The sequence below is a fragment of the Ursus americanus genome, chromosome 13 (assembly GCF_024610735.1).
Source record: "Ursus americanus isolate L20-20 chromosome 13, mUrsAme1.1.p, whole genome shotgun sequence".
NCBI lineage: Eukaryota > Metazoa > Chordata > Mammalia > Carnivora > Ursidae > Ursus > Ursus americanus.
Window position 1 is genome coordinate 55,367,802 of NC_142139.1, and position 27,533 is coordinate 55,395,334.

General features: G+C 40.0%; 1 protein-coding gene across 2 annotated transcripts in view; it reads right to left on the minus strand.

Moving 5' to 3' along the window:
• The window catches only part of SH3RF1 (SH3 domain containing ring finger 1), a 177,075-nt gene that overhangs the window by 13,594 nt on the left and 135,948 nt on the right, over positions 1-27,533 (minus strand). Inside the window, exons 5-11 of one of the 2 annotated variants that reach the window (XM_087866578.1) lie at positions 24,776-25,078; positions 19,599-19,709; positions 11,712-11,878; positions 10,383-10,553; positions 7,608-7,867; positions 6,324-6,685; positions 3,939-4,001 (exon numbers count right to left, since the gene is read on the minus strand). In XM_087866578.1, the coding sequence (XP_087722704.1) occupies positions 3,939-4,001; positions 6,324-6,685; positions 7,608-7,867; positions 10,383-10,553; positions 11,712-11,878; positions 19,599-19,709; positions 24,776-25,078 (1,437 nt within the window). The remainder of the gene's footprint in view (positions 1-3,938; positions 4,002-6,323; positions 6,686-7,607; positions 7,868-10,382; positions 10,554-11,711; positions 11,879-19,598; positions 19,710-24,775; positions 25,079-27,533) is intronic. The other variant, XM_045798678.2, reaches the window with a different exon arrangement.

Here is a 27,533-nt window from a genome sequence, read left to right on the forward strand (position 1 = left end):
ACTACCCACGGAGCAGAAGGCAGAGGATTAGGTGTTGTGGCAGGGTGTGGGGGTACGGGGTGGCGGTGCTAAGATGGAAAGGATGCTGCCCTAATTCCACCGAACTGTGCTTTTGATATCACATTCTGATGTTTTCTACATTAGCAGAACAGTGTGCCACTGGAGAGAGAATTTTGCAAATACAGACACATCATCTAAGGGCACCTTTGTTTTTTCAAAATCCAACAGCAGAAATGAAAATTATAGATGAATTAATAAAGACTACACTTTAGGAAAGCAATTTTTTAAATGTAGTGTTAGCATGCATGAAAAAGGGACATTATCTTTTAACATGAACCTTAAGAATTCTCCTATGGGTTTTCCATGAAATTATTCCTAGACGGAATAATGTTTTTATACTCATAATTTTCTCTTCAGAAGATCTGATGATTTAAAACCACACCTCATACATAAAAAGAACTATTTGGGTCAGAAAATAATTACCAGATGATGAGAGAGAGTGATTTTTACATATAAAAATAATTTCTGAACATCACCTAAATAACTTTCTATTAGTCACATCACGGAGGATGAGTACAATATGGGAAACCTCAAGTTCTCCTTCCCAAGCAAAAATAAATTTCATTTGAGCAACTCATAAAGTTAACCACATTCTACCCAGTGAGTCTTCTTTATTCCTCTCCTTGTCCTCAGATGTACAAAAAAAGTACCAAGAGATGAACAGTCTTCCGGGCCATTGTGATAAAAAATCTACACTGTCATATTCCCAAAAATCATTCATATAAGGGATCTCAAAAGCTTAATTCATGTGATTGTCTAATAATCACTCATTCCTTCAATATTTACTGAGTGTTGAATATGAACCAACAATGTGCTAGGCTCTGGGGATATAATAGTGAACAAGACAACAAAGAGTTCACATTCTCTAGCACAGACATAAACACTGCTGTAAAACAGGCGCTCTGCAGAAAAATAAAGCAGGGTAAGGGGAGAGTGACTGAACAAGGGGTGCTGTCTGAGATGGGAGGCTCAGGAAAGTTTTTTTTTAAAGTGCAGGGAGAGAGGGAAAGGCCATGTGAAATTCTAGAGATGAAATCAACACCACTAGGTTCAAGAATCTTGTTAAATGCTATTATAAGGATTTCCACATTTATCCCTAACACCCAGCTGATGCGACAAGAACCAGCATTATTCTCATTGCGTATACCTCTCTAAGGCTGCCTAAAATCACATTGCTAGTAAGGGGTGGAAGTGGGACTTGACCTAGCCTCTGCTCTTCTCTTCTGAGAGTTGAGCATTGACAACATCTGTAGAAGCACATCTACTCGATGGAGTGATAAGAGCAGGTATGTTTGCCTGAGGGCTGCACATCATGAGGATCACTCTATATGGAACTGTGCACATATCGGCACTGCCCAGATCCATCTCAGCCAAGAGCAGGGGCAGGAATGGGACTCTGATCACTTAACATGGACAGTGGCTTCTCCTTGAGAAAATGAAGTGGCGAAATTCACAGACCAATTTGTTTTTGACAGCGAAATAAGAACTGGGAGGAAGGAAAATCATATAAGCAAAGAAAGTGATCAGTAGGAACTCTGGGACAAGTGTTCAGAACAGAAGAAAATGGGTATTTATTTTTTAAAGGTTTTATTTTTAAGTAATCTCTACACCAACAACCCCAAGATCAAGAGTCATATGCTCTGACTGAACCAACCAGGCACCCTGAAAATGGGTATTTAAAAACTAGATGAACCTTCTGCTTCAGAAAACCAAGAATAAGAGCAAAGGTCCTCAAACAGCAGACTGCTTGAAGACCTATGGCACCTTAAGGGAGGGAGTCACTAGGACTTAGGGAGTGGGATATTTGAGGCACTAAATGTTGATCTTTTGTGGGCTAATTGTAGAAATGTTATCTTTTAGGAACAAATCCAGGATATGGCAGAGGGCACGAGAACCAACACCTGCTGCTGATTGGTATGGGAATAAATGACAATGTTAGACAAAACTTACACTATGAAGGTAGGGAAAGGAAATGGAAGCATAAGGAAAGTGGAGCCTCAGAGATGGTTTCTTTTCTTTCTCTATGTGAGGGTTAAAACTGTTAAACTATTAGAGATTGGATTAGAGGCTCTTCTAATGTCCTAGCAGCCTCCGTTAGCAAACCAAGACCTAAACCTGTAAACACCCCCAGGTTAAGAAATCAAAACCTAAGGATAACCAATCACTAACAGCCAACTGGGCTTTCCCAGATAAGGCAACCACTTAAACTACTGCCAATCAAAAAACCTCCCTGCTCTGCTTTGATGTGTCCTCTACATAATTCCTGCCCCTGGCTCCCATTGGCAGAGTGCTCCTAAGCGCTTCCAGTTTGGCACTGCCTGATTTGAATACGTTTTTACTCAAATAAACTCTTAGAATTTTTATTATGTATCAGTTTGTCTTCTACTAAAACTTAGAAAATATAAGGACAGTCAATTACATAATTGGCGCTGGAAAAAAAAGATTTTATTTTCTGGATAAAAGCGTAACATAACAAAATAATATTTACTGAGGGGAAAAAAGTATATATACACCATAGTATTAATGGCTGTCTTTGAAATCTTGGATCATATTTATGTTTTCTATTTGGATATTTAAATTTTTCTCTCATTTCTAAATAAGTATGTATATTGTATATTTAAAAAAATTTTATAATAAGAAAACACAATAAAACACACACACGCATGCACACATGCAGGAGTATCTCCTAAGGATTGGGAAACTCATTTGCCTGGAGACTAGCTGATCAAATAATGAAGCCTTTAAACTGAACATGCAGGTAGAAAAATGTCCAGATAAAGCTGTTAAACTGATAACTGTAGAAGACATGAGGGATCCCATAAAAAGAAGAATAACAATGGCAGACAGGCCCAGGATTTCAAACAAGAAATAACTGAGATAATGTTTGGAAATATATTGCAGAGTTTCAGATGCTTATTTACTAAACTACAGAACGCAGTTACCGGACAAAATTAGCTAGAGGGACAAAAACTTTTTTTTTTTTTTTTAAGTCAAGGACAAAAACACATTTGAGATAAGACTTCCAAATAAAATATTGTTCAAAAGGAATAGCTTAGTTAGGCGAGGAGCTGCAGTAGTCCTGCGTGCACACCAGAAAGTTATACGTCTCTATGGAACACCAGTGGCAGCTCACTGCAGACGATTTATGCATAGAGGAAAGGACAGGGCAATCAACAAGCTATCATTTGGGGGACACACCACACACTTTCTAAAGAATTTAAGTAAATGGATGATGCTGATCACAAAATGATGAAAGCAGATAGAGAGAACAAGAGGATTGTCAAATACCTATATATCTGCTGGAAGTCTCAACTAAAACTAGGGTCCCTATACACTTAGAATCTCTAATGTACTTTTTCCTTGAATTGTTGATAATTTAATCTCACTTTGAATCTAATTCTGATCAACTGGGGGAATGGTAGAGACCAGTAGGGGGTGGAAAGCTTCAGTTGGTGAAGCAGAAATATTGAAAACTTCGAAATAAGCACCCAAAGAGACGTTAGCTATAGTCAGATTTGAACTCTGAAGTTTAAAAGAACTGATTTTAAAAGTTCAAAGCAAATATATGCATGACCTGAAACTCAAAAGGAAAGATACTTCAAGAGGAATGGGAGGGCTCTCCAGAATGAAATTCTAACCATACAACTGCAAATTATCTGAGCAGATGAAAATGTGGAGGCATCGAAAGGCACTAATGTGATCCCCCAGAGAGTGGCCTAATGGGCTCAAATTTTTAAAGGACTCGGTACAAAAAGATCAAGAGAAGGAACCATAAGAAAGAACATATCATGGCCCATAACAGCTTAAACCTGAAAAAAAAAAGGGGGGGGGATAGCCTTAAAATTGTTTGAAACGAGAAGAACAGGAAAGATACAGACCTGCTGTTTGAGATGGATGGTAGTTCTCAGAAGATATGAAGAAAGGGAAGGATAATCTTCAGACTAGAAAGAAAGAACAAACCTTGATAAGAGGGAAATGGGTGAAGAGATTCGGATTTAGAGATCCAATAATTACTTGCCAGGATGAATTCACCCCAGCATACACAGGGAATTAACAGCTAAAACGCAACCAAATAATCTTTGACAGATCCTGGTGAACCTGAGATCAGGTCAACTCAACAGGACAAGAAGGGCATGTGTAATACAAATTTAAAAAAGAAGACAACAATGCACTTTGCAGACTGTCTGGAAAATTCTACAACAGTGTATTAAATGAAAGGAAATGAGACTCTGAGGAGGAGACTCTTCTAGGAGACACTTGCTAACATAAGTAACAGCTAAAATGATGGGGGACTGGGGAATAGTTAGGACGGGAGAATGTAAAAAACATCTGGATTTTGACAGGCATCTGATAAGTTCTCCCATGATATCCTTGTAGACCTGATGGAGGAATGTAGACTAAATGACACTGCAGTCATGTTAATCATGGAATTATTGATTTTATATTAACCAGAAGTCTCCCTGGTGATTCTGGAACATTCAATGAGGTAGGAGATTTAGGAAGGAAAATTTGTAATCTGTGACATAGGGAGTAGTGACAAAAACTTCAGGAGAATAGCCTTAAAAAAGAAGAAAACTCTGAAATAAGTCAAGGCATCATATAGAAAGAAGATGAACAATTTCTGCTGCCCCTCAAATAAAATGGCATGAGACTCTCTGGACCCAGAGCACTCATAGTCAATGAGGGTGTCCAAACAGAAGCCAGTGGCCATCTGTCAAGGATGGGGACTCAACAAGGATAACCCATTAGGTCCTCTAGTAGTTGATGCTGTAACAAATTATCACAAACTTCGTGGTAAACATCAGGTCCTAAAATTAAGGTGTCAGCAGGGCTTCATCCCTTACAGAAGCCCTAGGGAAGAATTTGTTTCCTTGCCTTTTCCAGATTCTAGAAGAAGCTGCTTGCATTTCTTGGCTTGTGGTTCCCTCCTTGAACCACTCTGATCTCTGCTTCTGATGTCACATCTCCTCTGGACCCGATCCTCCTGCCTCCCTTTCAGGAAGATCCATGTGATTATATGGGGCCCATCCAGATAATGTAGATTTATCCCCTCATCTCAAGACCTTTATAAAATCCCTTTTGCCACGTAAGGAAACATATTCTCCTTTCAGGGCTTTGGACTTAGTCATTGGGGAGCCATTATTCTCTCTGGCACAGGTCCCTTTCAAGCCTGTGATTCAATGAATTCTTTCCTGGGAGGGCAGGAGCTGGAGTCTCTGTTCTCAGTGACTCACTGTCCCGAAACCTTAAATTCTAAACTACAAGACAACTCTTTAAAGATACTGACAAAGTTGAACATGTCAGCTTGAGTACAAGTTTAATGTAGTTAATTATAAACACTGAACAGATACCAATCTTTTTCAAAAACGCTAAGGTTAACCCAACAATTAAATATTAACTTTTTAGTAGGCTGTAAAGTTTATTTCCTTATAAACCCCTATTTATAGGCTTACCTAACCATTTAAATAGAGCGACATACATTACCACTGAACCAGGTGGCTAAGGGTTTATGACTACCCTAGAGCTTCCCAGAACTGGGCTAGAACTTTAGGAGAAAATGCACAAAATACTGAGGAAAATACAGGATTTTCCTCAGGTTGCTACTTCATTTGATTGTAATACAATTATCCAGACCTTATTATCACTCTTCGATTTCTGTTCACAATTACTCACCATCAATTTCCCTGGCCTCCAACCACCTGTCTCCAAACCCAACCACAGGTTAGTCTTTCAAACACAGCTTTCCATTTATTTTTTTCTTTGAAATTCAGCCCCAATGAGAGATTTTTTTTTAAAGATCTATGAATTTAGAAAATAATTTTTCACCCATATTTCAAGAGGAAAACTGTCCATGCTGATTGTAATCAAATACACTGTAGAAAAAAATGAATCCACAATTAACACTTTTGATCAATTTCAATCCTTTTGTATATTAAATATTTTTTTGTAGAACTGACTGAATAGGAAGAATTAAGGACAGCACAATGATGAAAAAATGAGTAACTAAAGGGGAAAGGAAATTCTTCCATGAGATGTAAGCTGCACGAGAAGTGACTAAGTCTTATTCACTGTGGTCTCCCTAAACATACAACACAAGGCCTGGCAACTAGTGGGTGTTTCAGTGCAAAGAATCAAGAATCGAGCACCTGGCATGGTGACTCACACATGGTAAGCACTTGAAGGATTGTTGAACAACGAGTCCTTTCATTAGTTAGAAAGAATGGGACACAACATAAAGCAGAAGAACAGGACGTTGATCTTACTTTATTATCCTTGTCTGGCTTGGTTGCTGAACTGTTCCCACAAGCCAGTGAAGCACTGTCAGGAGAGGTGGGGAGTCCAGCAAGAATGGTCACCGCCCGGCCACTGGGCTCGGTCTCCAGAGAGGCGGTGGTGATGCTCGGACAGGTCAGTGAAGCAGCCGCAGCACAAGCCAGGGGGGCACTGACTCGACCCATATTAACGGCAGCCATGTGGGTGGCAGGGCCTGCCATTGGAGGTGGAAGTTGTGGGGAGGCCAAAGGATGATGGGGCAGGCCCGCAGATGCAGGGCCCAGGCAGGCGGTGTTCTGTACCTGGATGGGTGTCACCGCGGCTGTAGGGCGTTCTTGGTTATGTGCCGCAACTAGTAGACGACAGGAGAGAAAACAGCAAAATTGACTTTCTAATAAATGCTACTCACCAAAACATGACTCATTTCACTACATCAGACCATAATGAAAGGTTGCTATTGCATTTTTACAATAAATAATGGATGTATGCTAGTTTAAAAGCACTTAATGTTAGCTGCGTCCCTAGACGCTGTTTTCCTTCCAGATCAGCTCTTTAGTCTGTTGAGAGCTTGGAAACTTAGCTATAACCCCACGCTGTTCAGTTAGAGAGAAGGTCTTTCCACAGATTTATGGACACAGCCTGTCTTTGATGGTACTCTAGAGTGTCAGATTAGGGCCTCCAGGCCTTTTCAAAATGATTCTCTTTTTTAAATAAATAACTAAGTAAATAAGTAAATAAATAAATCTCCCTTTTCTTATTAACGATTTTCCTTCTTTTGGTTTTTATGATAGAATTTACGTTTACCCCACCACTATTACCCAAGACTCCTGGGTAGGTTTTTAATGCTATAGAAAGAAGAAAGTTATTTAAGATCCCATTGGGTCTAAAACTGACTTGAGATTAAGTTCATCAGAAAGAGCACACCGGTTAGTGGAGTACAATGTCATGGTCATGTGGCTGATGGCAGTGAGATTTGAGCTCCTACAGTCTTGACTGCAGAAGTCATATTTTCAAGTCCTATCGACATTCTTAGTATCAGCCTAATTTCTTTCAGACTTTCAATCTGTAGATCAGGCTTGAATTAATATGCCTGCATATTTGGCTTAGCCAAAATAAGCAGATGTGGAGTACCACTGACTAGACTGCCTGTTTTATTTCCTAATGTTCTTCATTACTGTAACACGACATCTGCTTTTCTCAACATCTGTTACAGAAGAACTGGTATCAGGCAAGCAGCCCCTTTCTGGTACTTTCCAGTCTGGTCTCCTCCATACCTGTCCTCACAGCATTGCGGGCCTGGTTGACTGTCATCTGCCCGGTCATGTGCAACAAGACCTTAGCCTGAGGACTTGTCTGGATGTGAGCTGCTGACACCACGGCTGTGGGGACAACACTGGGACTCCCGGCCATGCCATTTCCCTGGAGCTTCTGGGCAGGCCCTCCTGCAGTGGAAGGACTGACCATAGTCACCCCTCGACTTGTCTGACCAGCAGTAGACATAGGGACTTTAGCTTGGGAAGCATTTGTCACGGTCCTGCCAAGACAGAAACAGAGACAGAAAGCCCAAATCCATCAGCAAAATGGGGGAGAGAAGAATTAAAGGCAAGAAAAATGACTCAGGGCTTTAAGATAGAACATTTTAAAGAATGAATGGAATTATTTTTACAAAATATAAGAATCACAAATTCAAAGTAAAGATGGCCCTGAGGGAGAGAAAGGTCTGGAAATATACTGTGAGTCACAGAAAATTACACGTCGTATTCTGCTCAAGAATACGCGGTTACTGGGTTCAGTTTTCCATATCAAGGCTCAACACCTCCACTGCCTTTAAGGCCCTGGATTCTCCTGCCTCAGCCATCAAAGAAGTTGATTTGTTTGTCATTGCTGCTAATAACATTAGCAGTTTTGCTCCTTTTTCATAGCTTTGCTCATGTTTTTTGCCCTTCTCCCTGCTTGCCCCCAGTTCTGCATCACACAAAGGCCTGCATGCGAGTGCACATACACATATGCACACACTCTTGGAATATTCTCTCTGGCTTCTTTTTTTTTTTTTTTTTTTAAGATTTTATTTATTTATTTGACAGAGAGAGACAGCCAGCGAGAGAGGGAACACAAGCAAGGGGAGTGGGAGAGGAAGAAGCAGGCTCCCAGTGGAACAGGGAGCCCAATGCAGGGCTCGATCCCAGGACCCTGGGATCACGACCTGAGCCAAAGGCAGACGCTTAACGACTGAGCCACCCAGGTGCCCCTCTCTGGCTTTTCTCTCTGTCTTAATATCATGTGTTTCAAGGTCCAGCACAAATCTCTTCTTTTCAAGAAGCCTTGCCTAAGGCTTCGGCTTAAGACCTTATGATTCTATTGTTTCATGTGAATTTCTTCCTTCTATGGTCCTTGATGACATTATGTGTTATTTTTATCACGTAAATTCTTTATTAAATAGTTTTGTCTCATGTATTTTTTTTATATTCTAAATTCATTTAAACAATTCTATATACAGTAACTTTCTACTAAGTAGAATACTTCATTAACTCAAGCATCCTTATTATTTACTATGATAAATAACAGAGAATTTATTGTAAGTAAGCATTTCTCCAGAGACTTTTAGTAATTTGTTTTTGAAAGTTATGAAAATGCTTCCCTTCATTAACTTAGTCTTTGTTGTGGTTTGGTTTGTTTTATTTCCCTCAGTTGTTGTGGTGGTTTTTTGTTTGTTTTTTTCTCACCAGGGAAGGTCTATCTGCCATCTTCTGGATCCTGAATGTAGATTTTAACATATACAGAAAAGAAGGTTTATATTGATTAAAAATCTGCAAGTCAAATTAAAGCTAACATTCTGTCACCATCTGCAACAATAGTGATTTTCATTTGATTAGGCTGCTGGCCAACCTATAAATCAAGGCCAACAGCTGACAAACATGTCAGTTCATTAAGCCATTTATTTAAAATCAGGGTGTTTGAGGAATGATTTAACACAGCTAGACCTGGACCATTTATTAAAAGCCCAGTAGCTAAAAACTGGGGCTCCCTCAATGCCATTATAGGTCTTCCCATTCAGTTTCCTAGGCTACTTTCCTAAGTGACAAGAAGGTAGACTATCTTTAAATAAATTTTGGGGGGGAAAAAAAAGGAAAGAAAATCTTGTATACTTAAAGCTCTTACTTCTTATTATCCTGTAACAGGGTTTTCCAACCTCAGGGACATTTTGGGTCAGACAGTTCCTTTTTGGTAGGAGGCTGTGCTGTGTACTGTAGGACACTTAGCAGCATCCTTGGCTTCTGTGCACCACATGCCAATAGCAACGTCCTCCCACATGCTCCAGAGTAACAACCAAAACTGTGTTCAGACAGTGCCAGATTCCCTTGAGGAGCAAAATCACCCTTAATTAAGAAGGATGAAGGATCAATGTCGTATTTAAGGAATTTTATTTCTGACTATATTATAGAAATTAATTGCCAGAATTCCAAGGCAATCACAAAGCTGTTGGAATAAATATAGAGCCAGACACCTAGGTTTAAGCACTTCTTCACTGTGCAATCTCAAACAAGCTATTTAATCTCTCTGTGCCTCCGTTTACTCATCTATTAAGTGGGGATAATCATAGCAACTACATCGACAAGTTGCTTCAGGACTCAGTTATTATGTGTAATACGCATTTTGAAATCTGCCTGCCTGGCATATAGTTAAGTGTTATGTAAACATGTTAATAATAAAGCTTTTGTTTATACTAAACATGGTATTTTTTATTTTTGAGCAGAAAAATACTGAAAATGGTATAGTTGGATCTTCTCACATATAAGTTCAAGCAAATAACTTAAAACCCAGTACATATATTGGTAGAAACGTACAATTTCACATTACTCATATGAAAAGTAAGCTAAGAATTTTAGAGTTAGAAGGGATTTCAGCAAGTATAGATATGAATTTTTAAAATGTTGGCTATGTAACAGGCAATTATAGTGTGAGAAGGAATCTTGGATAGGCTGAAAACCATGGAAAAGAACAAAGCTTCTCTGTTTAGAACTTAGTAAACCATTTATTCAAAACCATACCTTGTGACTGGTGCTACATAATTGCCAGGGAAAACCCCTATCTTGCTGGTATGCATCGATGTCCCTTTGAACCAGCCATCCTGGCAACGCTCAAACACTAAAAACATCTCCCCTTTCCTCAGCTCCAGCTCATCCTCTTTCCGGGGAGTGTATGGATATATAGCAACATACCTAGAATAGAAAAGAGTATGTGATTTCAGGCTGAGTAACAGATAAACCCCAGGATGCACAAAAACTCTTCCTTGGTACAAAGTCTTGAATACAGATGTAAACAGAAAATATCATCCTTTAACCTGTAAGTAGCATTGGTAATTTTCCATTCAAAGAGGTTTTGCGGCCTACACTGAAAAGACGGAGGCCTTCCTAAGAACTGCCAACCTGGACCCCCCAGTGTGAAGGTGACTATCCCACCAAATGGTATTCGTGGGGTGTGAAAGAATTATGCAGCTTCCCAAAGTGCCTAACCTGCTGCCGGGGATTAGGGACCCAATGGGAAACTTGAGCTCTTCAAATGGCACTTGTTAGACGTGGGAAGTAGCCCCAAATGAGGACATATGGCATGAAATCCCACTGGGAGGCACAACACACTGCCTTCCACACACAAGCTGAACCTAGAGGCTTGGGTTGCACCTGCTTTTGTATGCTCAGCCAGGAAAAATAATGAATTTGAAAAAGTCAAAAGGAAAAAAAGCCCAGATCATAGAGAGTGCAAAACCACCCTACAATGTAAGGTGACTGTGCCACCAACATATGGAAACCAGGCAGGCGACAGTTTGTTTTTTTTTTTTAAACCAGGGCTCTAAAGTGTCCATGTATAAAATCACACAGTGTAAGAGCCACAAAAATCTAGCTGTAGTTTGCCACTGGTAAACAACTAACAAGACTTTTCTGGATACTTATTGCTGGGGACTTAAAGAACTTTTCACATGCACCCTCCCTCTATATCTGATTTGTGTGGAATACCTTCCTATTCCTTAGTATCCTAATGCAAGGAATGAAAATGGAGGCAAAACGCTCAAACAGAATTTATACAAAAAGATGGCTCCATGTACATATAAGAGCATGAAGAAGCAAACACTGTTTCCCTAAACTGTAAAAGGCCTTCACTCAGCAGGATGGCTGCCTAGGGATCTCATGTGTTGGACCCATTTTGTTTCAGCAGTTTCCTAATTATATGCATGACTGGGTATAAGTCTGCAGAACACAAACCACTTTGGTGAGCCATAAGCCTGTCACCAGCTCCTATCTGAAAGGTGTTTCTCTACCTCCGCTGTTTGGGCTTAGTCTGACATGAACTTTAAAGCCGTAATAAATGACACCCTCACTTACACACTGGGGCGAGTCTGAGGCCGTAAATGTGCAATCTGGTCAGCGGGTCCCGCTGTGGGCCTCGGTCCCATTCCGGCAGCAGCAGCAGCAGCAGCAGCAGCAGCAGCAGCAGCGCCCGGAGGTGTGGAGGCCAATAAAGGGGGTGGCGGAAGAGGAGGATTCATCGTCTGGTATGAGGGGAGAGAGAGAGAATAATAATGAATGATTTATTTATTTACATCATTTATGGAACGCAGGAGGGAAGAGGAATCAGGAATCCATAGGAAAAGACTTTAATGGAATCCACAGGGAGCAGAACCAGCAGGCTACCTTGTATGAAAGCCTCCTTTTAAAAAAAAAAACTCATCCCTTGTTCTCCTTTAAGATCTTAGAGCCATAGCAACTTTTTCAGCAAACAGGTAAGTAATGACACTTGGGAAGAGGGAAAGAAAAAAATGGAACAACAGCATGTAATTTTAAGATTAATAGCATTTTTCAGTATAGACTTGGGTAGAACCCCAACGCTTTTCAAGGGGGCAGCTATAATGTCACACTGCTTGCCAGGAATTAATTTGTGATTGTTTCTGTAACTTGAAACTTAAACACAACACAAAACAATTCAGCTGCACTATATCTCAAACCATTCCTTCAGAAGAAAATTTCCTTTGATGCCTGGTTTCCAAAAAGCCCAAACAATAGCAAGCCACAATCACTGGGCTATTGTTGCTACTTTTGCTTATTCTTTTCTTAACTTTGCCAGCTTTTGAAATTTAGTACTATCAAGGCTGGTAATCTTTAACAAGTGCACCAGTGAAAAGCTGCTGGTTCCTTTATGGGCACAGCCTAATGGGGTTCTGCCTACAGGATTCCATGCCTTTTGAAAATCAATGGAGCAATTGTTACTTTCTGATCTATAAACCCCAGATGATTCTTAAGGGTCTGTATACTGAAACTCCTGGGAAAACAGGCACACAAAGACTTGCCTGAACCCCCACCTCGCCTTCCCGAAATCTTTGAACCACTAGATGTAAAAACTGAATCAAAAGAGAAATAAGGAGACTAAAGAATGCACCTAGGAAAGCATAAATGGCTTCTACACATCAGTGTATAAATACGAAAAATCCAATGATCTCTAACATAGTTTATAGCACTTTGTTTCCACATTGTGAAATAAAAATGCACATCTCATCAACATTTGCTTCATCTGACTGTTAATGTACATAGTTCCAGAAACACAATAAACTGAGTAGAAAAAAAATTCAGAATTCTAGACAAATGTTGCAACTGTTTCACACATTATATTTAATTTTTTTGCTGCAGTGACTTTGGAGAAGGATTTTTCCCATAGCGAAGCTGAAGGCATTGTGGAACATGCAGTGCAGAAATAAATGAGGCGCAGAGCTGTGTACAGAGTGCTGACCTGGACAAGGCAGAGGGCAGCTCAGAGTTAGAACCACATGAACATTACTCACATTTTCCATACAAAACATGGCAGCCTTAAGAGTTGCTACAACTCTGGAATTGCAAGCACTGGGGGACTTAGAGTCTTCAAAACCTTTGACCACGAGAAGGTCAAGCACTCACTCCATTCAGTCTCCCCCCAGTGACAAAGTAGAGAGAAACAAAGATAATCCTGGTAAAACACTCAGCACACGTGACCAGGGCAGTTCATTGGCAATAACAACAGGGTAAGACAGATAACATGTCTAGACTGTACTCGGGGTAATATATGGAGACTGTAAAATTACAACTCAACTGATTTCCACTGAAATCTTCTAAAGCCCAACCTCCAAACAGCATGGCTGTGGGAAGGAGGAAGGCCAGTGCACGCGCTCCACAAGGAGCCCAATGAGAACTGCTCCTGGAAATTACTTAAAATAGTACCTAAGCCACAGAACCAACAAGCTCCATTTCACACTCTGAGTAGAATTGTATTTTCAAGAGGAAAGGAAATTAAAATTGTCTGTTATATCTTAACTTTATTAAAACAGAGGCTGCACTAAATTAGCCCTATGAAGAAAAAGTAAAAAAAAACTACGGACCTGATAAAAAAAAAAGTCACATTCTGTTAACAGAATATAAAAAAAGGTCAACTCTTACAGTTAAAAAATACAGTAGACTAATGTTTCACGCACATTGCTTTCACAAAGAGTTAAGTTAGAAGTCATTGGAGATACGGCTTAGAGGAGGATATTCTGAAAGACCCCAAAGGTTGTGCTTGAGAGAAAATGCAGTTCTCTCCCTTTTTTTGTAGCTGAAACAGTTATAAAACTGGGCAGATTTCCCCCCAGTGTTGGGTTATATATCTTTGGGGGAAATGTGCGTATGTGTGTGCACGTGTACTCTGTATATAAGCACACAAAGACCGAGAGAGAAAGTCTGATTAAAATCAGATTCCTCGATGTTGTTCAGCTCTGTGGGGCGGGTAAAATGATAGGGCTCTGGTGAGTCCAGGGCTGTGACAGACTAGGAAGTACTGTGGGTTGCTTTATAAACAACTTAAACTGAAATAATCTGGTGATGTGGAAGTTCAAAAGGTAATCCACTGTGTGCTGTGCTTCAGGCAGTTTGCTATCCTGCAAGACCTGAAATTTCTACAGAACAAACCACAGCCTTTCATTCACCCAGAGCTGACCTGGAGACCTGCTTATTATTTCATAGTCCAGGCCAGAGCAGGCCCCAGAGGCCAAGACACACTCTCCACCAGCAGCAAAAAACATCTATGGACCTGCAAAAGGTATCAATCACATTTTGCTCATCATATTGTGTTAAAATTGTTCAGAACCAAATACTACACTTCAATGCCATTTTCACAAGACATTGCATACTAAATTAATAAGAGCTTAAAAAGCACTCCTCACTTGTAGTTTTATTTTATGGAAATGCAGCAGGTCTATAGTATCAAAGTAAAGTTGTCTAGAGCTATGGGCCAGGCCACAGAAATACTCATGTCGAAAACTGGATGTTATTCTGTTATTCATTAAAAATGAGATTCCTCCTTGTGTTTCTATAGATTCGGATCTTCTGTTCACAGTCTGTGGCAATGGTCTGAGGCAAGAATTGCTATTTCTGAATAACATTTGGCTTAAAAACAGGCGAATGTGAAATGACCATACTTTGCCACGTCCAGGTTCTGTTCCCCTGACCCACTGACCTTGAAAGCAGCATCAGCTTTAACACTGTAGAAGGAGGTGGGCTTTGGAGTCAGGAAAACATAGATTCCAATCTTAGCTCAGTGTCTTAGGGCAGTCCTTAATGTCCCTCCTATGTTAGAATGAACACCAGAAAAGAAGTATCCTCTCTGAAAGGACTGGATTCTAAGCCAGAGAAGCCACATTTGCTAGTGCACATTGTGAGTGAAAAGTTGTAGTGTGTGAATGTGATACCACTCTGCTCCAGTGCTCTCTCCTCTTTTTGCCCTTTCATGCAACCAAAGAGTGGTTAGGTCTGGATTTGGCTAAAGACAGGTGACAAGATCCATTAGGTTTTAAGCCCAGGCCACGGGCTGCAGGCCACCCTACCAGTAAAGTGCTCTGGAGTTTGGGGCACAAGTTCAACAGACAATAAAGGATTCATTTTCTTTCCAATTGTCCTTTAGGTGTGCATTTCCCTCAGGTTGATTTCTACCTCCCAGGGTAGAAAAGAGACTGGCAGGATAGACTTTGGGCATTTCTGGGTCCCTTGGGCAAATACCACATAACATTCCCCAATGCCAGCATCCTTTATTTTTATGTTTTTCCTAAACAACTGATTTCCAATCAACCACTTTCAACTCTACACATCAACATCTCTAAACAGCCTCTCTGGGTACTGAACCCAAATGCACGTATACAGGCTGATGGAGAAACAGTTCAAGGGGCTTCGTGCTCACGCTCCCTCAAGTCAGGAGTGTCAGCCACTTCAGCCTGTGTAGAGCAGTGTTTGTGCAATTATGTGAACAGTTTGCTTTATCTTATGACGACAAGTAGGAAGTAGAAAAGTAGAAACACTGACACTAGTGATTAAAAAAAAAAACAAACTTAGGTGTCAGAATTCAATACAATTAAGATCACGATGGAAGGTCAAGTCTTAAGGCTCAACTGGATGCTCACTGGAATTAAGCCAGTCAGCTGTGGGTACAGCTATGAAGGAAAAGAAATAAAATTAAAGAACATATTTTAAAAATTACTAGAAATAGATGCTTAGATGATTATGTCTAAAGGGGAAGATGTAATTAAGAATTTGGCACTTTTTAAAAATCTCTCCAGGAATGGAATTTCCCTCACAAATTATAGCTTGTTCTACATTTGGTATGTAAGAAGAGCTATCTATGATATTAATTGATTTTGTATAAATTACCTAAGATCTCTTTGCCTTAATATACCAGTCTGTGAGATGGAGTTATAATTAGAAATAGTTTAGGTAAAGCTGCCTTTCCCAGTGCCCTGAAGCACAGCAGAAGCCCAATAAAGAGAAGCGGTTGTTATGATTCATGAGACTATGAAGTCAGAAAACTGTCTTACTCATCTTTGTATTGCTGTCACCCAGCTTCGCAGACAGAAGTTAACAGATCCCCAGTGAGCTTTTCACAAATGAGAAAACGTTCTGTGCTTCTCCCTCTCTTAGGACAATATGATATGGATCCACAGGCTTTGGTTCCTGAGATGCTAGAGTCCTTTTCTGTCATTGCTGGGAACGTTCTGGCCATCTTCTACCCCTAATCCTGATTTTCAGAACTCCCACCAATTCCAAAGGCTCAACTTGTACCTCTCGAACTATCAATGTTGGCAGTTGCACTCCACTTCCAGAGCCCTTCCCTGATCCTGTCGATTGCAGAAAGTCCTGCTGAGCCTTCCACCATGGGGCTTCAATGGACTAATTACATATTGGCTATTCTGAGAACCCGACATCATTTAATTTGCTTCTCTAAATACACGCACATACACTATGTGTGTATGTGTAAAATTTTTTAGTTAGGGTTACACATTTTTGGAATGCAATCTGTCTGTAAGTTAGCCACGGGCTGTATTTGGCCTTTACTGACCTGCCTAACTCGTGACATCTTACAGCTAAATACCTCTCAGCTGGTACAGGGGATTGGGGATTATGAATCACTTACTTAAGAGCTCTGCCCCTGTGCAGAAAATACAAGACTAATATAGATCCTCACCCTCCTCCCTTCACAAAATTAGTTGGGAAAAAAACCCCTCACTACTATTAATAGCCTTATGTCTGAATTAGATAGATATAATGTCAGTTTTGCTCCTAATATTAGGTATCTAACATTTTAACTGTTACATGTGAAATGTATAGGACAACATGCTCCTAACTTCATTCTGCATAAAAGATTAGAAAGTCTCAATTCATGATAAAAATACTAGAAATAATTTTTTCCTATTCTACTGTTGGCATTTATTATCTAATAAATCCACACCATGAAAAGCATGGTTTCCTCTCTACCAAGCTGCATACTATTGCTGTGATAGTGCTCAAATTCTTTGAAAATATTTCAAATTTTAAATAGGATACTTGTCATGATTAATGTAAGATACAGAGGGGACATGCTACTGAGATTTTTCCCCCACTTCAACTTAACATATTAAATCCAAAACATTGCTGCCAACCTACCAGGGACTTTGAGATCTAGACATCTCCTGGGATGACAGACAGGTCTGTTTGTAATTAGTTTTTCATTAAATGGAATTGGCACAGTAGACATACTGTTTAATAAACCTTCCTCTTGCTTAACATGCAGGCTTTCTTATATAATCCTAGGATGAAATGGTTGAATGTAAATTAATTTTTATATATTCATGCTCTCTTGTGACCTGTCTCATTGATTTGCCCTAGAGTGTGCCTCCAGCTAAGAGCAACTGGCCATTTACTACACTGTAAAATTTTCAGCCCACAAGGGCTGAAATTCAGCCAGCCCTGTCTTTTCCACTAATTAATTTTTCTAAGATCAGAAAAAGCAGCCTTTTTCCCTTAAGAAATTATGCTAGAATTTTTCCACGAGAAGTAATCACCTGGAAATGGAAATATCAACTGGTTGTGTATGTATTGGGGTGGGAAGGGAAGGAAGGAAAGGAGAGAGTCTTCTCTGGAGATGAGAGGGCAGGATGATTATGGAATTTGGCTCTGGTCAAAACACCTGGGGCTAACAGAATCTCATGGAAACCACATTTCAATAAGTTAACTGAATTTCATCTTCTCCCCAGAAGAATCAACACAATTTTCCTGCACCAAATAGTGGTACTATCAAGGAAGCTGTAATCGTTCTGGGAACATTAAAAAAAAAAAAAATACAACTTTAACCTCTAACCAGAACATTATTAACTTCCATTTAAATACAAGAACATGCTTAACTCTATAAAGTTTTCAAAGTCTAAGTCAAGCTAGGTAATAACTCCACATTTATTTATATCCCACCTTGTTTCAAAGTAAAATAAGGCAAAAGGAAAATGACAATAAAACTAGATGGAGCCAACATCTTGACTAATGTGCTAATATGTCATGAGGTCCTAGCTGGAAGGGGGTACAGATTTGGCTCTAAGCATTCTAGCAGAAGGAAACATAATCTTTACAACATATATAAAATCCACAACCTAAAAACAAACCAGCTGCCTAGAAGACTCACTATTTCTGGTACAGAGAGCAGAGAAACCATAACACAATGACCCAGGCCCTCTGAGGCATTCTGAGAGCCAACTAGTGGCACGTGTCACAGGCCCACCTTGCAACAGTCCTCAATCGAGACCAATAATGAGATCCGGAATAGTCATCCCCACTACATTCTAGGCATGGTGTGAACTCTCCAAAGTAGATAGTGTTAGTTTCATTTTATAGGTAGGGACACTGAAGCTTAAAGAGGCTGAGTAACTTTTCATGGTCATGTAAACAAATAAGTGGCTGAGCTGGGCTTTCAGCCCAGGTCTGTGTCCCCATCACTGGGCCACGCTGTTTCTCTGAGAGCATCACAGCCAGGTGAGACTCTGTAAAGCAATTTACAGGATTGGGGCCCACTGGGGAGATCTGATGCAGGCATCTATCTTTTCTATTCTCATGTGACTTAGCACTGAAAGAAACAGTCTGAAAGCACTGGCCTGGATGAGAAATGTCTCACAATTGCTGGTTCCTTGTAGTTCATGTGCAATTTCAGGAAACGGGGATTTAAACTATTGTGTTTCTGCTATGTAAGGTTGAATTTGCTTGTTTCTTCTTCCCTTTTAATTTGCTCTCCATAGTGTTCTTCTCTGTATCTCCCTTGGCTGCCCTCACTTCTCTTATTAATTTCTCCCGTGAGGATGTTGTAAAGCAAGTGGTGTTTAGACTCTGTAGGATGCTATGTCTTCAGAAGGAAAATCAACACAATCTGAGGGAGGCTTCCAAGGCAGCATAGCTACAGCTACCGTAGTGGAAGACGAGAAACCAAAGGTGAATCATAAATGGAGAGATTTGCAATCGGCTCATCATGTGACTCAAAACAGTTTAGCTTTTGGGATCCCGGTTTCCTCAGTATTTCTATAAAGGTGTCTTTGTAAGAAATAAGTAAAGTTTACAGTGGATAACGGAACATAAAAAAAAAAAAAGAAAAGAAATAAGTGAAGTCTAGAAACTCAAAAGAAATGAAAAAGAAATTTTTGGTTAAGCCTTCGGGAAATCAGGCTAAACGTTAATGAAAATTAAAAGTATTTTAAAGAAGTCTTCTAATGGCTTCAGGCCACTGATCCTCACCGTTAAAAATTATGCAGGCTGCAAGCAAGAGACTTTCTCATTTTTTCTGTGAGATGAACAGAGATAACAGATGAAAGAGATCTGCCCCCACCTAGCAAGTGTCAACGTGAACTGCAGGTGTTAGGAGGTGGGGTGTGCCAGATTCATGGGACTAAATACCTAAGAGAGAAACAGAGATGGAGAAGCTGTACTCACTCCAAGGGCAGCTGGGTAGGGAACATCCGATGGGAAAGTGAACGAGGGGCCAGTTGTCACTGGGCTGCTGGGGGGTGGGGTCACAATTAACCCGGTGGTACTGATATGAACCTGCCAAGAGAAAAACAAAGTGAATTAAAAGACAACTACATTTAATACAACAAACTGTACTGGCTAAACCTTGGGGAGAAAAGTCACACTTTAAAAATATATCTGTAGTTTCTATTATTTGGGGAAGGCAGAAGCTCTTTCAGTCGCTTCAATCCACATTTACTGATTACCTAATCTGTATTCGACACTGGGCGGTCGCGTGATAAATGCTGGCTCCTGTGACGTTTTACATACAGAATTCAACTGCTGTTGGCTTTCTCAATAACACACTGCCTCACTTGGGAAGCCACTGTGAACCAAACTGACCTTTCAGATGGTTAGTCTGGTGCTTGACTGGCCCACTAGCAATTTCCCTGAAGATCCTGTTAAGGTAGGTCGTAGCTGAATACTCACCTGTCTATCAATATGTAAATCTATGTGAAGTGCTTAAGGTATTTTGTTATTCTCAGGATCATTTTTCATGACTTCTACTTTTCAGTTGGGATGCATAATTAAAATGCAGCTGCCTAGACATGCCTAGAGCAGGTAATTATTTATAAAACCTTTAAAGGAACAATGTCAAGCCAAATTAGCTGTTTTCAAAGGTGTCTTATCCTTGATACTATCCAAGATTAATTTACTAGAAAGAAATTGAGTTATTCAGGTCATTTTATTGCCTGTGTTCAGTTACTCGATCAGTTTCACTCACATTGCATATCAGGTCCAATTGCAGAAGTCCGTCGTTACTTGATGCTGCAGAAGTAGGTGTGTGGGTTCCTGCACAAATGGGATGCTTTTCCTCTACTATTAAAGGAATATGGTTGTCTGGTACCTTGTCTCCCCAAGGAAACAATGATGCACCAACAACGCCAGGCCTTTGGTAATAAAACTTAATCCCAAACATAGCTCCCTCAATTCCCGTATGTTAAGAAAAAGATTATCAGGACAAAGAAAAGCTCCCAGAGATTAGTTCCCAGAAGCCTGAAGGAAACTGAGTTTCGCAGCTGGGTTAGGTCTTACCAAGGCCAGGAATAATCAGCATCACAGCATACAAGTTATTTCCACAGATAAATCTTTGTTAACATGGAATCCACATCTTTTTTTTTTTTTAAGATTTTATTTATTTATTCAACAGAGATAGAGACAGCCAGCGAGAGAGGGAACACAAGCAGGGGGAGTGGGAGAGGAAGAAGCAGGCCCATAGCAGAGGAACCTGATGTGGGGCTTGATCCCATAACGCCGGGATCACGCCCTGAGCCGAAGGCAGACGCTTAACCGCTGTGCCACCCAGGCGCCCCGGAGTCCACATCTGTTAGCTCATACAATGACTGAACCAAAGGCTTAAACTACACAGATCTAAGGGATGCCCTAACAAGAGTTTCTCCCCAAACCCTCATTTTTTGTCTCTCCTGTGAACCAAAGTCTATTTCCAATCAATTTCTAATGGGAAGCACGCTAATTTTTCATCCTAGGATAAAATCCAATGGCCTATAGCTGTTTTAACCAATAAATCTGTTTATATACATACCCCAAAGACATTTGTAAGTTGGTACCACATAAAAGATGGAGTCTTTCTGAGAACATACAATGAAGCTCACTTCAAAGTGCACGCCATTATCATGGAACCTCTGGGGTAGAAAAAACACCAAAATACTGCTTCCTGGGCCTGACCCTACAAATGTCTAAGAAAGATCTCGTGATTGACTGATGCTTCTCTAGAAGCCACAAGGTGGGAATCAAGATAGTTAAATGCTAATGAACTCATGGTTTTGGACAAAACCCCTCAATACCCTGTGAGGAGCTGGAGCAGAGGCCCTCTAAGGTGTTTGCCATCATAGACACGGGAGTGAAGCAGTGAACAGAGACTCCTGCAGGCACCAGCCAACACAGGGCCACTCCTAACCCTGCAGTCAAGGAAGAGATAAAAGTCACCAAAGAATGACTAAAGCAGAAGCAGCAGCAGACGCAAACCAGCTGAGGGTCAGCATGTCCCGAATAAATGCCTTGAACTGGGAAAAATCGACTTTTTACTGTTCTTTTCTTCCTAGAATGGCAAATTAGCTTGGGCTCCCCCACAAGAAAGAGCTCTGTGGAGAGGGAAAGAGGTGGGGAAAGCAAATGGAAATGAGTGGGTGCACCTTTGGCTCCCCTGAAGCCACTGGCAATAGAAAATGCCACAAAAACTCTTAATATTATGAAGCATTCCTCCAGCTGGCAGAGGCCAAAAAATCTGAGTGTGGCCAGAGGAGGAAACAAAATGTCTTCATCACCTACAGCATCATATGCTTTTATAGATGTCAGTCACAGACATCTGTGCATATTTGTTTTGGCGACCCACCTGGACAGCACAGTCTATAAATAATCTTCCGATTTATGTATTTGAAAGTTCAGCCTTTACTCAATAGTCACCAAATATAATAGCAAGCTAGCCCTTTGCTCCTTTCTTCTGTCCATTTCCCCATCCTGTTGCCTAGAATTTGGATGTCATGGCGAGATCTCTAAATTCCATAATAGAAACATAAGGTAAGGTTCTACCCATATGATGGAAAGGTGAGCTAAAAAGCGCCATCACACCAGCACTGGCTGCCTATATGTGGATTCCAGTCAGGTGAGAGAAATGAACACTCAATTCTCTGGGCTCCTTACTGCAGATTTTCTAAGTGCAACCAAACCTAATTAAGGAAAAGCAAGAGAGAAAACGGGCCAAGTCAAGATAATAAAACATCCTTTTTCTCAGCACTGAAAAAAAGAGAAAAAAAAAAAAAAGAAAAGAAAAAAGAAAAGAGAAAATGGGCCACAGGAGGAGGAATCAAATCTTCTGCTTGGTCCTTTTCGGGGCAAAGGAAAGGGCAGCCCTACTTTAAACAGTCTCACATGAGCCATCTTTCCATATACACTGATCTCCATGGTTGAGAGAATGTTTGCCTTGTCACCTATGCTACACACACTCACTGCTTTATTATGAACTGTGCTTCCCTCCAATGTACCCAGTACACTAGACAAGTAGTGTTTTCTGTAAACCTGGGCTGAAGAAGCCAGGCAGCACTTGAAACATCTCCCATCGGCTTCTTGAAATAACTTCTCCCTGAGGCAACACATTACCACCTAAAACAGAATGAATTAGAATATGCGAGGAGGGGTGGAATGGTTGAAGGGGAAACTGTTTTAAAGGAACACAGAAAGAGCCTTGTTTCCTAAGCTACTTCAACCAAAACAAAAATAGCTCCACTTTTATAGTCTTCATTCCCAGCTCTGGTGTGGCAGCGTCAGACATGCTCACACCTGACGGCTGAGTTCTCTACAAAAGATATAAATGCTAGGTTTATCCTCCTTTCTCTTTTAATTTTCTCTAATGCCAAAAGATTACCGTCTATTCTTTTAAAGCTACTCCTATTCTGAGTTGCCACACTGTTCTTACCAGAAACTTACCATTTATTTTAACAAAACATCATTGTGTAAATGTTGCTAGGTGGCAAAATAAAAACTCAAATATTCAATTTTCTTGTAGTAAATGGCCATCATTACTAACCACCTCCGTCAAAACCTTATTCAAAAAAACCTTTTGAACCTTTCCAGAGTAAACTCACTTGGTACTTCTTACTCCAATCTATAATCCATGTCTACCTTTCACACAGGTATAATTAGTTACATGTACAGTAACACAGTTCTCCTCTCTACCCATTTTTCAAGAGACTCATTCATTCAATAAATACTTATTGTATATCTGACATCTGGGATATATTGGTGAACAAAACAAAAACCTCTCCCCTCATCACACTTACTTATGTTCTAGTGGGGTATGTCTGTGTTCCCTAGTTTCCTCATAAGATCAAAAGCATCATTTCCCCACCACCTAAAAAACACCAACAAACCACAATCCCATTCAGAAAATGAATGCATTTACCTCACAACATGCTGGATGAATCTAAGGGAGCGGGGTCAAATAAATGAGGCTGAGAGAAAACAATTTTTAGTAAAATTGGCAAGGGAATACCAAAAACCGTGTTGTAAATTTTTATTTTGTGGTCCAAAACAGGCACTTTAATTAACTGTAAACTTTCTGAGGACCAGGGCTGTGTGTTTGTTTCTTTAAAGGAAAATAACTGATTTTTGTATGTGTGTGTGTGTGTTTTTTAACTACAGCTATATTATAAAGTAGAAGGTAAAATCTGCATGAATTTTAAAAAGTAAATATGAGACTTGAAAGAAATTTCTCCCACTGCGACAGGCTGCTTTGGGACCGGCTCTCTGACCTTTGGGTTGAGGAAAAATACAGCCATCATCTAATTGGATAATTACAGCAGCCCTGTGACTTAGGCAGAGCCACTTTAGTGGGCTCATTTTGCAGTCCAGAATTAAGGCCTAACACAGGGAAGTCCTATAGCTCATTATCACAGTATACGTGGTGCCTAGAAGGGTCTAATAATAAGGCACCCAAGAAATGCCTGCTGACTGAATGCATGTTTCCAATCATCTTGTGTATTCTCATTAACACAAGAATAATGTGCAGCTATTTCTTAAGACAGTCCAAAGCCTTGATGAACTAATGAGATTTTTTAAAAAGCCAGGCTAATTTCTATTTTAAATTAAATGTTTCTTCACGTCCTCTTTTTTTTTTTTTTCCCCTCTCTATAACGCTTACTGGGAAGCTTAAATAGCAGGGTAAGTCACACAGATGCAGGCAACTATCAACTATGAGTTTCAACTGTAGCATCTTCAGTTGGGATGAAGATAAAATTTTCGTTGGCAAGATCTCCCAAAGCAGCCTTGTGACAAGGTTCTGTAACACTGAGCAGTTGCTTGAAACTAAGCATTATTTAAACCATTTTGTCATTTCCAACCCTTCCTTTGAAAATGACTGGGTAGTTTCAGGTTAGTTTTCTCGTCTCTATTTTTCTACCTACAGAATGAAGAAAGGCTTTACTTCCCAGGAAAGCTACTATTTTCTTTCTTTCTTTTTTTTTTTTTTAGGAAAGCTATTCTCTCCTGAATGCAAAAATAAACCGTATTTTTCAGCTAGTGAAAACACACGTTTGTGGGTAGATCACTTTGTGCCTGAGCTCCTTTCACACCTTTATATGATTTACCTGAGAAGGGGCACTGCAGGAAAGGCCAGACAGCTCGCTGATGCGCGCAGCAGCTGTGGGGTTACTGGAGCTGATGAGGACAGGAGGGCTGATCTCCATGGAGTGGCGATTCTGGGATGCCTGGGAGGATTTGCTGGCCATGGTGAGAGACGTAAAGGAGTGCCGCTTTTTGGTGTTCTTCTTGGTGTCAGAGTGCTTTGGGGCATTGCTGTTCTGGGCTGCTGCCGAAGTACATTCTCCAGCATCAACTCCTGGCACAGAAGGCTTATCCCATTCTATCAGCTGCTTCGCAGCCGAGTTAAACTGCAAACCAAGGAATCGACACAAGACAGTTACACAATTCTCAAGGACTCACTGAGATTTATTTTCAACCAGCTTTTATCTAGAATTGAACATCACCACTTTACAGTTTGCACACGCAAGTATACCTTTTTTCCCCACGTGAGGTGTCTTTTCTCTCAATACTGGGATTTTATTACATTTGTCACCAATAGATGTTAAATCAAGAACAAACCATTCTAATTAGAGACCAACAAGGTAAAAAAATTTCCCCGAGAATTTGCAGAATATCTAATTTTAAAATTTGCCATTAACAAATGAAGATTCATTTCAGCTCACTGATGAAATCTAAAGAGGAGCAATTAAAAGGGTACATTTGTCTGACTGAATACTCTGTTGCCCGATAATGGCCGGATATTCGCGCAGAGCACAAGTGAACATCGAAGGGGCAACTTTTGGGTTTGGTAAAAATGGCAAGATGACAAAGAATAAAACCATTACATGTTAACTCATGCACTGCCACATAAATTAACCTCCTGCTTCTATGAATTTTGGGAGGCGTTCACAAAAAAGTTGGTAGACATTCTTGATATCTGTTTGTCATGTCATTGCATCAGTTCTTTTCATACATGCATACAGTTTAAAATCACAAGGGGGTAAAACATGAAATCCAAGTCCTATTGGCAAGCTAACTTGTCTATTTGAAAAGTTTTCTGACTATAAAGGGTCCAAGGTGTCAAAAGCTGCACACCAGGCTGGTAACACCAGCAAGAAAGGAAGGAATACAAAATTTGTTTTCCCTGAGTGTAATAAAATGTTTCCAGAAAGTGCAATAATGACAAGCTGTACAGAACTTACTTAGATATTATAGTAAAATAGGAAATCATTACGCACTTAGTTTAACCTCTCATAAAAAAAAATTAAGATAAAAAATAACAGACTTCTTAAAAAGGTAATTTAGGTAAATATTAAGGATAATAGGGATTTTCTCATCTCAGCTTTGCATGGTCAGCATTTCACAAATGCCTTTAGATAAAATACCATCATCAAACGCTATTTTCCACCCACCTAAATGGTTAGGACCATGTCTCCTTACCCTGTTGATGAGAATGTCCTACTGGAAGAACGGAAATCCTGTCAGTCAATATTTAACAAAGTGAACTTGCTCCAGCACAACCAGCCGCTCACAAAGCTGTACTAATTGCAGCTCAGTAGCCAGGGCTTCTATAGATGATTGCAAATGGATTAACAATTTGTTCCTGTGGCTCCCCAGGGACTTGAATTCATCTGGCCTGTCTGATCTACAATTAGTAGGGTACATCTTTTTCAAACATGAGCATGCATCTCCTTCAGACTTCAAGGATTTTTTCCACATGATAAACTTTCAAGGATAATAGGCAGTAATGCCACCATTAACACCTATCAATGCCTGGAGTACCAACGGCAGGAGAAAGAGGATCGTAGGGACTCTGTGTTATACGTTGAGGAATGAAGAAATGAGGTACTGTTAAAGGGTGGCCTTATTATAACATTATAATGGCCTTTAACCAAGAGATCCAGAATTTACAAATCCTACCTTGGTCTAACCATCTCACCTTCTGGTGGTCCCTAAGAAAATCCAGATGCGCAAAGGAAGAAATGTAATGTTGTTTTATTATGACAGTGGCCCAAACCTCAGAAATGCCAGAAGAAAAGGACTCAGAAAATGCCTTCTAATATAAGCTCATTTAGATCCCAAGTCACAAATCCTCAAAGCATGACTTAATCTATATGCAAGAATCTGACCAATTAACTCAATCCATGTTGCACTGAGTAAGAAATAAGGGAAGGAGCTGAGAAGGCTTCCTTCTCATTAAGGCCAAAAATAGGAATTGAAAAAAAACTATCACATCTACCTGATATCTTAGTTAAATTAATCCTCGTATCAAATCATAGGTTCCATTAGTAATGTCTGCTTTGAAATAGCCTGAAATATTACTGTAGTCTAGTCCTGTTCATATGTAGCCAAGTGTCAGTTATAGTTAATATTGTATTAAAATTTTAGGTTTCTGTGCCCTGAAATAAACATAAGAAATAAAGTATTGTTCCCTATATTTCCTGCTGTTTTTTTTTCATTATAAAAATACTGGGTGCTTCCTCTGCATCTTTTTCTGTATCATATATTATGTGCTGGATAATGTGCCAGGGTCTAGAGATCTACACATGCAGAGAAATGGTCCCAGTCCTCAAGGAGCTTAAAAACAGACATATAAATAACATGCACTCTGGATTTTCCTATGTCTTGCTTCTTTCATTCAACAATATACTTTTTGAGATTTACCCATATGGCTCTATGATTCATCTTTTTTTTTAAGTGCTATGTAATATTCCATTGTGCGAATACATTACAATTTATTCATGCATTCTATTGTTGATTTATATTTGGGGTCCCCTTCTTTTTCTCTCTCCTCTCCTTCCCTTTCTCCTTCCTTTCTTCCTA